This window comes from Caloenas nicobarica, chromosome 19, assembly GCF_036013445.1.
Source record: "Caloenas nicobarica isolate bCalNic1 chromosome 19, bCalNic1.hap1, whole genome shotgun sequence".
NCBI classification, from domain to species: domain Eukaryota; kingdom Metazoa; phylum Chordata; class Aves; order Columbiformes; family Columbidae; genus Caloenas; species Caloenas nicobarica.
In genome coordinates, this window is record NC_088263.1 from 7823832 (window position 1) to 7837147 (window position 13316).

Sequence of the window (13316 nt, forward strand, 5' to 3'; positions counted from 1 at the left end):
CCATGCCTGAGACATCTGAACACCACTGAGATGCAAGTAGAAATCTAAAATCATATACAGTGCTCATCTCTAAAGGATTTCATCTAGCTTCTCCAGTAACTGAGCAGAACATGCTTTAAAAGTCTCTCTAAAAGCTTTGCAAATGTCATGATCGCATTAAAGCGATCCCTGTAGGCTTCCTTCTCTCCGTAGACAGGACCAATGGTCCGTACTTCAGTTTACGCTTCTGCCAACTTTCAGCATCTCTGAGCTCTCTATTTCTTCTCCTGCAGAAATCAGTTCACTTTACTGATCTTCCAATCATCTTCAGAAAAAAAACTTTTGCTCTCCGCATATGCCTCCAGAACAGTGAAGAAGAACACTTTCTCTTTTTGGATGTTTTCCCTAAAGTACGAGAAGGCCTCTCCCCCCGGACACAGAAGTGTCCGAGCGATGCAGAGGCCGACACGAGCGTCACCCACAGCTCCAGCAATCAGCCCCAACAACCCCAAAGCCGCTCCTACCGTGAGGAAAGCGCCGAGCGATCCCGCAGGAGCCCGTTTTTAGAGGAATAAAGAGAACCTCGTACCTGCCACCTCCTGCTCACTCCCTGACAAGCTTCCCCGTCCCCGACCACCCCGCAGGGTGCCCGGGCCCGTCCCCCTGCCGGGTCTCAACCCCGTCTCGGGAGGAAAAAACCCAAATGTTCGACTTTATAAACTTTTCAGACTCTGACACCCCCCCCCACCAACCCCGCTGAGCGCGGCTCCCCCGGCCCGGCCCCCGGCCGCTACCTCCCCATGCCCCGGCTCCGGCCCGCGGCGGTACCCGGGTCGCGGCGGAGCGGCGGCTGCTCGGGCCGGGCCCCCAGCGCCCCCCGGCCGCACGTACCGGGCTGCGGCTCCGCGGCGCCGGGCCGACGTTGAGCAGCAGCGTCCCGGCCGCCGCCATGGCCTCCGCCTCCCGCAGGGCCCCGGGGCCGCCCCTGGGGCCGGGCTCAGCCCGCGAGGGTGGCGAACAAGCGGACGGGGCGCCGAGGCGGCCCCCACAAGGGACCGACCGTTCGCACGGGGCCGCCAACCGCAGCCGTCCCGCCCCAGGAGCTCGGCGGGGATCGGTGCGTCCCTCCCGACCGCGCCGCCGGGGTGCGGGACGGCGCAGGCGGCGCCGGGGCAGCCCCAGCCTGGGGGGGCCGGGGGCTTCGGCAGGGGCCGCGCATGCGCGCTGCGGCCCAGGAGGCGGCGGCGAAGATGGCGGCGGCGGAGCTTGGAGGCAGCGGGGGCAGCCCCTCGCTCTCGGCGGGGGAGGAGGAGCCGCCGCTGGGGCTCGACTCGCTGGTCGAGGAGGCGGCGGCGGCTCCGAGCGCCGGGTTCCGGCTGACGGCGGTGCGGCGGGAGCCGGCGGTGCGGCTGCAGCACGGAGTTAGCGGGTTGGAGCCGCTGGCCTGGTCGGAGGATCACCGGGTGTCGGTGAGCACGGCCCGCAGCATCGCCGTCCTGGAGCAGCTCAGCGACGTGCACAGCGGCGGGCAGGAGATGGTGATCCACCGCACGGCCGTGCCCGCGCCCGCCGCCGCCTGTCACCTCAAGGTGAGCGGCACAACCGGCCCCGGGGCCGCCGCGCTGGGTCCCCCCGGGCAGGGGAGCCCCCGGGGCCGCAGCCCCCCGGCTGCTCCTGCCGCCCCACGACTGGCTGCAGGGCTGGTTCGTTTAAAAGGGGGTAACCGTGTCCAGCCCAATGTCAGGGTGCAACAGCATCATGTACCGAGTGGATTTCAGGGATTCTAAAGCTCGGTAGTTTTTCTAAGGATCGCTCGAGCTCCAGTACTTTGATGACGATTATGGCAGTGCAGTCTCAAGTACGAGTATTTCCTCGTTTGCTGTCTAAGCTGGAAGGTTTTTGCAGCAGGGGCTGTTTTGTGCTTCAGGAGCGCATCTGACTTTAACTTCTTAGCACAGAGAGGTCGCAAGTCTGGGTGAATTATCTCGTTAAATAATAATTCTGTTGCTGTGGATCTGAGCTTTTGTTCCAAAATAAGGCTGAGAATATGGAATAACTTGAACTATTGAGTGCTTTACAGCTTGAATGTTATACCAAGTACCTTTAAGTACGCACTTGAGAACAGAAGTATGAAAACAGGCCCTTCAGTTCAGAAAAGATTCAATAGCTGAAAGTCAAAATTATACAAATTCAAGTCAACAATTGAAGTTTGAGGCTTTAAGAGTGAGGTTAATCAGTCATTGGAACAGCGTAGTATAGGTTGTGATAGAGAATGGGATTAATTCCAGGAAAGTGTCCCTAAAAAAAAATTCTACTTCTGTTTTTTAAAGTATTTTTTATTGTCTTTTAGGTTGGTCCAAAAAAGGAGGTAGCAGAATGTAGAGAAAAGTTTGCAAATTCAGTGGATCCAACCATCAGTCAAACTTTTATGCTAGACCGAGTCTTTAATCCCGAGGGGAAGTCGCTGCCGCCCATGCGAGGATTCAAGTATTCCAGCTGGTCACCGCTGGGCTGCGACGCCAACGGGAGGTGCCTTCTGGCAGCTTTAACCATGGACAATCGATTGACCATCCACGCAAACCTCAACAGGCTGCAGTGGGTGCAGCTGGTGGACCTGACGGAAATCTACGGGGAGCGTTTGTATGAAGCCAGTTACAAACTCTCTAAAGCTGACACTCCCAGGGGAGAACTAGGAGACTTCTCCGAATTTCAGCGCCGGCACAGCATGCAGACTCCAGTGCGCATGGAGTGGTCAGGCATCTGCACCACTCAGCAGGTCAAACACAACAACGAATGCTGGGATGTCGGCAGTGTGCTCTTGGCAGTTGTCTTTGAAAACGGTAACATTGCGGTTTGGCAATTTCAGCTTCCGTTTCTGGGGAAGGAATCGATTACTTCTTGCAATACCATAGAGTCTGGAATAAGTTCCCCCAGTGTGTTGTCTTGGTGGGAATATGAACATAACAACCGAAAGATGAGCGGACTTATTGTAGGGAGTGCTTTTGGACCTGTTAAGATCCTCCCCGTCAATCTAAAAGCAGTCAAAGGCTACTTTACGCTGAGACAGCCCATAGTCTTGTGGCAAGAAATGGACCAGTTACCCGTGCATAGCATCAAATGTATTCCTCTTTACCACCCCTACCAGAAATGTAGTTGTAGCTTGGTGGTGGCTGCGCGAGGACCTTATGTGTTCTGGTGTCTCCTGTTGATATCCAAAGCGGGTCTCAACGTCCATAATTCCCATGTGACGGGGCTTCATTCTTTGCCGATTGTATCCATGACGGCAGACAAGCAGAACGGCACGGTGTACACGTGCTCCAGCGATGGAAAGGTAAGGCAGCTGATTCCCATATTCACGGACGTTGCTTTAAAGTTTGAGCACCAGCTGATTAAGGTCTCGGAGGTGTTTGGCTCCGTCAGGACTCACGGAATAGCTGTTAGCCCATGCGGTGCGTACTTGGCGGTTATTACGACAGAGGGCATGACTAACGGCCTTCACCCAGTTAACAAAAACTACCAAGTCCAGTTTGTAACCCTTAAGACTTTTGAGGAGGCAGCTGCGCAGCTCTTGGAATCTTCTGTTCAGAACCTTTTCCGGCAAGTGGATTTGACGGATCTTGTACGCTGGAAAATTTTGAAGGATAAGCATATTCCTCAATTCCTCCAGGAAGCACTGGATAAAAAGATTGAGAGCTGCGGTTCTACTTACTTCTGGCGGTTTAAGCTATTTCTCCTGAGGATTTTGTACCAGTCAATGCAGAAAGCTCCCTCAGAGGTCATGTGGAGACCTTCACATGAGGACGCAAAAATCTTGATATCAGACTCCCCTGGGATGGGCAGCACTGAAGACGATCAAGAGGAAGGAACTTCCAAACAAGCCAGCAAGCAGAGCGCATGTGATGCAGGCAAAGGTATGGACATAGATGACACTGCAGATGATTCTCTTCCTCCGTCAAGTGACATAGGAGGCCACGAGCCAATGGAAGAAAAGCTGCTCGAAATACAGGCACAAATTGAGGCAGTAGAAATGCACTTGACGCGAGAACACATGAAACGGGTGTTGGGAGAAGTTTATCTACACACATGGATTACGGAAAACACCAGTATTCCTACCAGAGGAGTCTGTGACTTCTTAATGTCCGATGATGGCTATGATGACAGAACAGCACGAGTAAGTGCGCCTCTATGCTCTGGGGATTCGGTACAAGGGATTTCTTTCTCCCCCTTCCAAATCTTTAAATGAAGACTTCAGGGGTGGGAAAGAGAACCGTAATCATGTCCTCCTTGCCAGTCAGCTTCTATAGAGCATACAGTTTAAGTTGTCCTCCCTTGAAATTATGGATTAGGAGGAAATGTAAATACAGATGTTGAAATTTGGATCAGGTACAATGAAGAATAAGCGTATCTGAATTTTTGCAGAACAAGGGAGAGAACCACAGTTATTCCACTGGCTTGGTGGGTTTAGAACATGTACTTTCATGGCTAAGATTATTTAATCTATGATCTCTACAAAACTAAGCTTAGGAGGTATTTTTTCTAGTTGGTTAGTTAGTCTGCAGTTCTAATATTCAGAGATGTAGTATCATTTCTTGAAGTATTTCTAATTGAAAGTCCTTTCCCTGTTCAGGTGCTATGTCAGGTCTTGTCAGTGCTCCATAAGCCTTCAGCAAAAAGATGGGTTCAGAAAGTGATTGTGTTTTATGAGTTGAATCCAGTGATCCAGGACTTGGACCAAGCTGACTGAATGTCTCTGTTACAACATATATGGGCTGAACCTTCAGGCACACTTGCATTTATCGAACTACAGTAAATAAGCATAACTGAATGCTTGGCCAGGACCAGAAATCTTCCCAAACTTGCAATACTGCCTCCAAAATAAAAGCAGAACTGCGAGGACATTGTCCTGCCTTCTGCAATGTGTGGAGTAAGCATATGTGGCAGGAAATAAGTGATCAGTGAACCTGGCACTGAGCAAGGAAGTTTTCTGAATATAGACATCAGACAAAGGAAGCTTCAGCGGGAACGCTGCCATCAGCCTCCCGGCGCTTATGACTTGATGAAAAGAACATCTCAGATGTCTCTGCATCTCTTTGTATGAGCAGAGAACAGTTCTGTTCAGTACCTAAGTCCTTAAATCACTTGAACTTTAAAAATCACCCTTTCCGTTGCACCTAGATGGGCAGGGGAAGGGAGCATGTTTCCAGCACTGGTGGAGTGCGGTGTTCTCTCTGCTGCTTAGGAGCAAGCGGCCCACATGGTGTGGCCTTCAGTAATTCACTCGAAGGGTTATTCTGGCAGAACAGCTGGGTTTTTCCAGCATCCCATTACTATGAATTGAAGGTTTGAGAGTTTTCTTATCTTGTAAACAAGATTATTCTTCTGACAGCGATTAAAAGCTGACTTCCAAATTCTATTTTATCTATCCAGTTTGCTGCCACATTTTAAAGGTCCTTGGGATGTGGTTTGTATCTATTGAAAGGTCAGAGACAAACTTGATCACGTAAATGTTCTACTATAAACATTACACATACTCCAAGATGACTGCTGAAGACATGCATCCAGGTAATTTCTGAACAGGAGTTTTTTAGTACATTCATTGTGATAAGCATGAGAACGTCAAAGCATTGCTGGAACTGTCAGTGGCATCCTCTGAAGTGACACGATACCAATGTCTTCAGTACTTTGTCAATTTGTAGGGTAACACCACCGCTCTTAAGTTCTCTATCCCTTTACTGTGCGACAGAAATCTTTAGATTACAATAAAATGAGAATAAATAAATACTTATCAATGTGTTATATATCTTATGCTGTTATTTCTTTGAATTCAGTGCAGAGCACAGATGTTTGCACCCTGTATCATATTCAGAAACTGCAATATCCTGCAAGACATTTCCACCTTTCAGTAGGCGGCTGCTTTGCTCTGAACAGTGCTGACCGCTCTGTGTTCCCAGGTGCTGATCGGGCATATCCTCAAGAAAATGAACAAACAGACTTTTCCAGAGCACTGCAGCTTGTGTAAAGAGATCCTGCCCTTCACTGATCGCAAACAGGCAGTCTGCTCCAATGGACATATTTGGCTCAGGTAATTGGTTCTTAAAGAGTTTTTGCCCTCCTCTGGATGATTTAAACTTAATTAAATAGCTAACGTAACACACTGCTTAGTATCGGAGTCAAAAGTCATGAAGCATTTTGTCTATGCTGCTGTTAATTGTAATTGTTGCTGTTATCTGTCCGCTTCCATGAGGGAGAGAGGGCATTACAGATTGGATTTGGTTCTCTTATCAGGATACTGTTGTTAAAATAAAACACATTTGTTCATTTAACTTTTCAAACGGGGAGGGAGGGGACAGGGAGAAACTGGTTGGGGAAATTCAAGCACACATCATCCTTTGGAACAGCACATGAAGGAGGGTTTGTTCTAGCTACTTCAGCATTTGAAAACAAAGTAATTTAACAAAAAATGATAGGAAGCAGCCACACTGAGAAGTGAGACAAGTTCTGGAATATCTCAAAAAGGAAATCTTCCAACAGCGATGTATTGAGTACATAGTGATTGTCCCTGGAGACTTGGCAAGTCAGTAGTCTGTCACGTAAAGTAAAACATTTGCCTAAAAATTTTATGTGCTAATTTGGCTAAATAGTCATTGCCTCAAAGACACTGGTTCTTCCCCTGGGCGGTAACCATCAGGTCATGGGATAGGAGCAGGTCACAAAAACATCAATAAAATCTCTTGATCAAACCCACTTGTCCTTTTACAGGTGCTTTCTAACCTACCAGTCCTGTCAGAGTCTGGTGTACAGGAGGTGTTTGCTTCACGACAGCATCGCACGACATCCAACCCCAGAAGGTAAAACCGTTCCTGTGGCTGAGTGGGGCTCAAAGGGTTCTGTGTTCTTCAGATTTAGCTGCGTGACTTGAATTAATTTCACTGACTTTCTGCTTTTAGGCAGTTACGTGAAGTACTAGTACCCTGCATTTCACTGTGTCCTGTCATTGTCCATGCATTAGTGGCATATGTTAATTACAAAACAGTGACTGCAGAAATTAATTTCTAAATACTCCATTTTAATGAGAGCCAAGTAAACACATGATCTGTGCTGGAGTGCTACAACAGTTAGTTTATATTCGAGTGGAATATATTAGCATCCAGTTCTGCAAAAGCTGAGGGTCTTTGACATGGTTTCAGTGCAAGCTGTATTGATCCAGCACAGGCTAAGAAATATTAATAGTTGTCACCTTGCTGGCTTAGGTCCCAAACCTGCTGTAAGTACATCATTCAGAGACAATAATGGCAGGCTGCGCAAGAAAATTGTTTTCTTCCCAACTGGTACATTTAAAAAAAATAATGAAGTACTCTTAACAGTTTGTCCTAAAGTGCAGGTGATACTTTTCCTCTCCCCATAATATGTTGGTATTCCAGTCAGCACTAAGAATCAACTACAGAACTTAAACCTCTGTAGAGACAGGCTGTAAACTCAATTTTCTTATATTGGAGAGGGGCAAAGAAACAGGAACCAAGGACTGCACTAACTGAAATTACATCCTTCACATAAGAACATGAGACCACTACCTTTGTGGCATGGTGATCCTTTAATTTTTTTGTTCCTATGTAGCTATTTAGATGAGGATGTAATGATATAGCATGGACTGTTTCAACTTAATTTTGTCCCTTGCTGAAGTGAGGTTTAAACTGGCATTACTTGAAATTTCGAGACAGAAATAGAGTTGGATTCCTTCTGAACTCTCTGGTAATCGTGCATGATGAATTTGTACAAACTGTTTCAGGATTATGGTTGAGTTTGTCCATCTCAGAGATGAAACAGGAACGACACCTACCTCCAGCTTTTAACAACTTGTTTTCTTATTTGCAGATCCTGAATGGATCAAGAGGTTGTTGCAAGGACCTTGCACGTTCTGTGATTCTCCTGTGTTCTAGAGAAGAGCTATGAAAAGACTGAAAGTATTTTGTGTACTGCATGAGCTCCCTTCAGTCTGGAAGGATATTGAGTGCAGGAATACAGACTTTACTGGAGGGGGAAGACATTGTCCATGACCCTGTAAATAGAACATCAGAGGATCTAGAAACTCCTTAAATCCAGAGCCTATTCCATGCTCCAGAAACAGGAGTACACCTGGAAGAGCGAGTTTATAAAGGGTTTGGAAATGCACACGATTGAAGCATCAGCAGCTGGACACGCTTCCTTTCACTGACAAGGCACTGAAGTCTTAAGCGCGTGGGGTGAACTGTCCTTTCTGCCCCACAAGCGTGAGGTTTCCCCAAAGCTAGGACGGGAACAGCGGAGCTGCCTCTTGAGTGGTCTTGGTGGGTAGAGAAGGCTTCAGCTTGTAGTGCTCTTGTTTGCTTTTTAACAAGCACTGGCACTTGCTGCAGAATATTAAACTATCAAAATAATTTGTGGTTTTAATTTCTTCCAGAGTGAAGCATGTGCCAGTTACAGCCATATGAAAGAAATTGGCCATTATATTATATTCACTTTAAAGTCTAAAAGAATAACTGCTTCTTAACTGCTACAACAGTATTGCAGTCAGAAGGGTAATACTGGCTGCCTGGGTCAGATATGGATCAGTAAGAATAATTTTTAAATGTCATAATTATTACACTAATAGCAATTAGATTAAACACTAATATATATCTAATTTCCAATGCTCTGAAGTCTTTTGCCCCGCTTTCTTTTTCTGAACTAAGTTCTAAACACTTCCTTGCTTTTGCCGATGTAAATGCCTTTGGTTTCACTTGCTACCAGCAGGAATCCTCTTTCCCAGTGTAACTCAGTTACCAAAAACATTACCAATTTACCTTATTTTCAACTGAATCGAGTTTCCCTCAGAGAGAAATTGAGCTTTACAGCAGTTCAACACACAAGTAATCGCTCCCACCTGACAGTTTCTCTTTTCAGAATAATGCAGTAAAAAACGCCAAACCACCCCAAAACTCAACCGCCCCTATGGTTAAGATGTTGTAGGGAAAGTTTCCACAGGTGGTCGTGGTCTGGTGAAGCTGTTCTCGCGTAACCCTGACTTCCATCAGGAGATTCTTAAATCAATGATGTAGTGTGGCCGAGACCAGAAATTCATTCTGCCTTCTGTCAGAAGAAAACACCCGTCTCTCTTTGGCATCTCGTTCCTGTGGGGAGCAGGAGAATCCTTTTCAACTTCCTATGCAGTGTTAGAGGAATAATACCTCCAAAATGTGTGTGGTTATTTGGTATGGTTTGTCTTGTTAACTTAAATCCATGTTGTCAAATAATCTAAAGTTCATGTATTTACATTCTTTGGAGTACCGATCTGGACACTCGGATGTGTTGCCCTGTTTGTGATTCATGAGATTTCTAACTGTGCGTAAAGTCCTCTGCAGCTCTTTGAGAAATCAAGGAATTGTCCTGCCAGTATCAGCCTCCAACAATGCATGTATAGATTGGTGCTTGTTTCCTTGATTTACTGACTATGCATATTTTTTTAATGTTCCTTCATCTTTAGTAGGAGCAACTTTTTTTCAGCTAACATTTGAACAGGTCAACTGTCCTTACTATTCAGTGTTTCATGCATTAAGCATGACAGTGCTTTGACTGAGAATATTAATATAGTAGACTAGAGCAGCAGAAGCACATTCATCTGTAAAATAATTAGCCTTGTTTGTAAATATCCTTGGAAGCGATATCATAATTGTATTAAAGAAATGTTTAGTTTTTTATTGCTGTGCATTGCAAATTGAAATTACTTGTGTGTCTGCAAAGAAGGAAGATGTAGATCATGATAGCATCCAGTAAAACAACAAGTAACCTTGATACCCAACGTGTGCGTAGTTCAAGGCTGGGTACTGTACCTGGGGCAGCACTTACCTTCCCCCCAGTGCTGATGGGGTTTGGAGGGCTGGGATGGAAAATCAACTTCCAGTATGAGCTGAACAGAAGGTTTATTCGCAGCAGTGGAGAAAACATTTTAAGTGGAAGCTGCAAGTCCCTGTCCAGGCAGTCCTGACCAGTTTGTCAGCAAGTGTTCCCATTTACAAATTCACCTGACTGGAAAAGATGAGAGAGCTCTCCAGAGCCACGTGTAAGTGCTTTTAAAAAAAGTCAAAGAACATTTCTTTGATGTTGGCTTAGAAACCATCGTAATATCCTGATCTGCTGAAATGTTTAAGTCTAGCTGACCAAAGGTTCAACATGATCTCATTAGATTAATTCCTGGTGATTACTTCTGGCAGTTCTCTTGAATTTCCCTGGATTGACTTTTAATGCTTTAGACATGTAGAAGCTCTAGTACCCCCAGCATTCATGTCACAGCATTAATGTTTATTTTCCTTGTCTTTCAAGGCAGTAGATACTCAAAATACCATTGCCACTTTATTTAACCTGACTTATGACTGCTGGAAGAATGGAGTTTTAAAGCCAACGATGTCGGCTTTGTCTGCATGCCAGTGGAGATCCTTTAGCGCAAAGCTTTCCCTTCTCACCCTGACCCATTCACAACAGGTAAAGCGGTATTGTAATTTCTTTTTTTTTTTTTAAACTATCACTGGTCCTCAAGTGTATTTTTAACTAGCATAGGCTTGAATACCATAGCACACCTCAGACCAGTAGCATTTAGCCTCTGATGCTGATCTTACTGGATTTTTCTGCCCAGCTGGCAGCTGAATCTTCCTTCAAGACACCTTTAATCTGTCCTGGCCTTGGGACTCACAGTTTGGGACTGTGGAGCTCAGGCCCGTTCTGCCGGAGTCTGTAACAACCCACAGGGCTGCAGATGCCCCTTGGTGCATTATCCCTCACGCTGTCCTAATCAAACCCTTGTTTTCACCCCACACAGGGAAGGTGGGTGGGTGAGGAAGGTACGAGCACCTGCTGCCAGATCCTCACATTATTTTGCCATTAACAGAGCTGCCTTCTCAAACTAACACATAGCAAACCTATCCAATATTGGGCTTAGTCTGTTTCACAATATGAAGTATGCAAAGAATAAATCACACAAAATCAGAGTTCATCTCACTAAGTTTTTGCCCTAAGTTTTGTAAGATGTTTCAAACAAGTGAGTAGTTTAAGGCCCCCCTCAACTGCATTTGGTGGTGAACACTGGCTGCTTATGGTGCCTCACTTCCAAAGGAAGCAGCAGTTATTGTAGTATTTGCTGTTGCATCTGAGAATTAACAGCCAGAGAGGCTGTGTTCTGTGTCTGGAGCTAATGTGTCATTGTCTTTGATAAGTGGCTTCTGGTATTAGAGCGTTTTAAGATGTACTACTTGTGCCGCTAACGAGAGTTTATCCCTCCTCCCCTGGGATGAAGAAATCCAGGCTAGTCCAGGGTGGAAAGATCAGCAGAACAGCTCTGGGCTGTTCAGCTGCTTAGTGCCCGGATGCTGGTGTCATTGTTGGAACTGAAGTGATAGTTTGGGGTCACGAGGACTCTGTCTTGGGTCTCCAAACTACACCTGCTCTGGAACTGGTGACAGTGGAACTCGCTGCTGCCTTTTACCCCAGTTCAGCCCCCACAGGCTGGGGACTTCGTTATTCAATCATCCTTTCCGTTTGTGTTTTTCCCCCATCCTGTTAATCCTATTGTATATTTCTAGAGAGGAAAAATGGTGATTGCTAATACATACATACAGGCAATACATATTTCCCTGATTTTCTTAAACTTGCCAGGTTTTCCACTGGCTAGTGTATCACCAGTGATTATGAGCAGCATAACACCATTTATTCTATCCTCATTAAGGGTTTCTTGACATAAAAGAACTGAACGCAAACATTTATCCTCCTAGTTAAAGGCAAACAAATCACACTTGTGCTGTTATGCCCTAAACTAACATTTACAGGAGACTTGCTTGTACAAGTTTAATTTCTCAGATACAAAGCCCGCCCTTTATTACTTGGCCACTGCTTCACGAACTGGGTGGCCTTGCAGGCACAATTGCTACCGGACTGGGAAGGGTTTATTCTTTAACCAGAACCAGTACAAATGTCTGTGTGGAGATAGTTTATAGCTCCGCTGGTAAATACCAGGTTGGAAAGCTGTTCTTTTTTCCCTCTGTGTGGGTAAACAAGGACAACTTGAGCCTGGCTCTTCATCTGGAGTCCTGTCCTACCTGTTGAAGGTGCAGAAATCTTAACAAGACGGAGTTGAGCCTTCTCTTGGAAGTCTCAATCCAGGGTAGTTTTTCACAGCTTGCACATGGGGTGTGTGCACAGCAATGCCCGCAGAGCTCTTCTTTTCATTTCCAACTGAGTAGGACCTTGATACATACTCTCGCTTAAATTTCTGTCTGTGCTGATCTTTGGCTGTACTCAGTTCTAACTCATACTTTACATTAGAGACGTTCCCAGACCCTTGGTGTCAGTTGGAATATTCTTATCCCGTCGCTAGTTTTTTAATGCTAACTCAGTTTTTAACACCCTTCACTCAAAAGACCTGAACTCCTGCTGCTCTGTGATGGTCTGAGTGGTGACCTCAGGAGTGTCACAGCTGCCTGTTTTCGCTGTTGCAATGCAGCTGGGACACGAGGCACTAAGTAGTATTAACTACACTGCATTTCGGGGCAGAAAGTGGAGTAATTCCCTGTGCTGTCCTAGGCTGCAGCTGAATCAACCCAAATGCGAATGTCCTTCTTGAAGCACCGTCATCCCAGGAGGACTCGGGCATCGCTGAGAGCCCACAGGGGAGTTACAGGGCCAGCCAGCCCCACCACATTCCTATTTAACACAAAACTCAGAGGCCAGCCATGAAAAGGGAAAACCCAAGAGCCATTCAAGTGGAACTGTTCAGAGGGGAGTTTTATTTGATTGCTCCACTAACGTAGTTGATCATGCTACTTGAATTCTGTTCTGGGGTGCAAGTGTTGTAGCTGACCGACCACACGGTCCCCAGGCCAAACAAAAAGCAAAGATGAGTTTGACTCTTTAGTTCCTGGATTTTTTTTCTTTGAGCCTTAGTTCATGGGAGGGTCTGACAAACTTGCTGTAAATATTGATGCTGTGCATATGGCACGTTCTGTAAAATGGATGAATGTTTTGTATACTTTGACAGTAGCATTGTAATCCTGCTCCTTTTTTATTCTAAATAAATAAATAAAGTACTTGTTTGTAATGTCTGTATTTTAAGGGACTGAACTCTTGGGAGGGATGTGGGGTGCTGAGAGCCGAGACTGACAAGAAAGAGCAGCATGGTTACACACTCGGTCATTTGGCATAAGACTTCACATTTTAAAAAAAAAAAAAAAGCTTAGTAATAAAAACCTCACTGTGCCCACTGTCACAGAACACTGGTGGTAAAGGCTGGGAGAGCACCTGGGCTCTGATGGTGCCTCCAGCCACACAGCCACCCC

At 46.0% G+C, this 13316-nt stretch overlaps 2 protein-coding genes across 4 annotated transcripts in view; one reads left to right on the forward strand and one right to left on the reverse strand.

Annotated features, from left to right (window-relative positions):
* DDX31 (DEAD-box helicase 31) overlaps positions 1-1124 on the reverse strand; it is a 44152-nt gene extending 43028 nt beyond the window's left edge. For both annotated transcript variants that reach the window (XM_065648421.1, XM_065648420.1), the window contains exon 1: positions 871-1124. In XM_065648421.1, the coding sequence (XP_065504493.1) occupies positions 871-930 (60 nt within the window). In that variant the 5' untranslated portion in view covers positions 931-1124. The remainder of the gene's footprint in view (positions 1-870) is intronic.
* Positions 1125-1196: 72 nt separating this feature from the next.
* On the forward strand, positions 1197-13008 carry GTF3C4 (general transcription factor IIIC subunit 4). 2 transcript variants are annotated; one of them, XR_010607270.1, is made up of 7 exons: positions 1197-1568; positions 2330-4150; positions 5931-6061; positions 6739-6827; positions 7852-8303; positions 10315-10473; positions 12565-13008. XR_010607270.1 is itself a non-coding variant. In XM_065648419.1 (5 exons), the coding sequence occupies exons 1-5, from the start codon at positions 1197-1199 to the stop codon at positions 7914-7916; spliced, it is 2478 nt and encodes an 825-aa protein (XP_065504491.1). In that variant the 3' UTR covers positions 7917-13008. The 2 variants fall into 2 exon arrangements, 1 of the variants encoding a protein (XP_065504491.1); XM_065648419.1 differs by having other exon boundaries at positions 7852-13008.
* Positions 13009-13316: the final 308 nt, after the last annotated feature.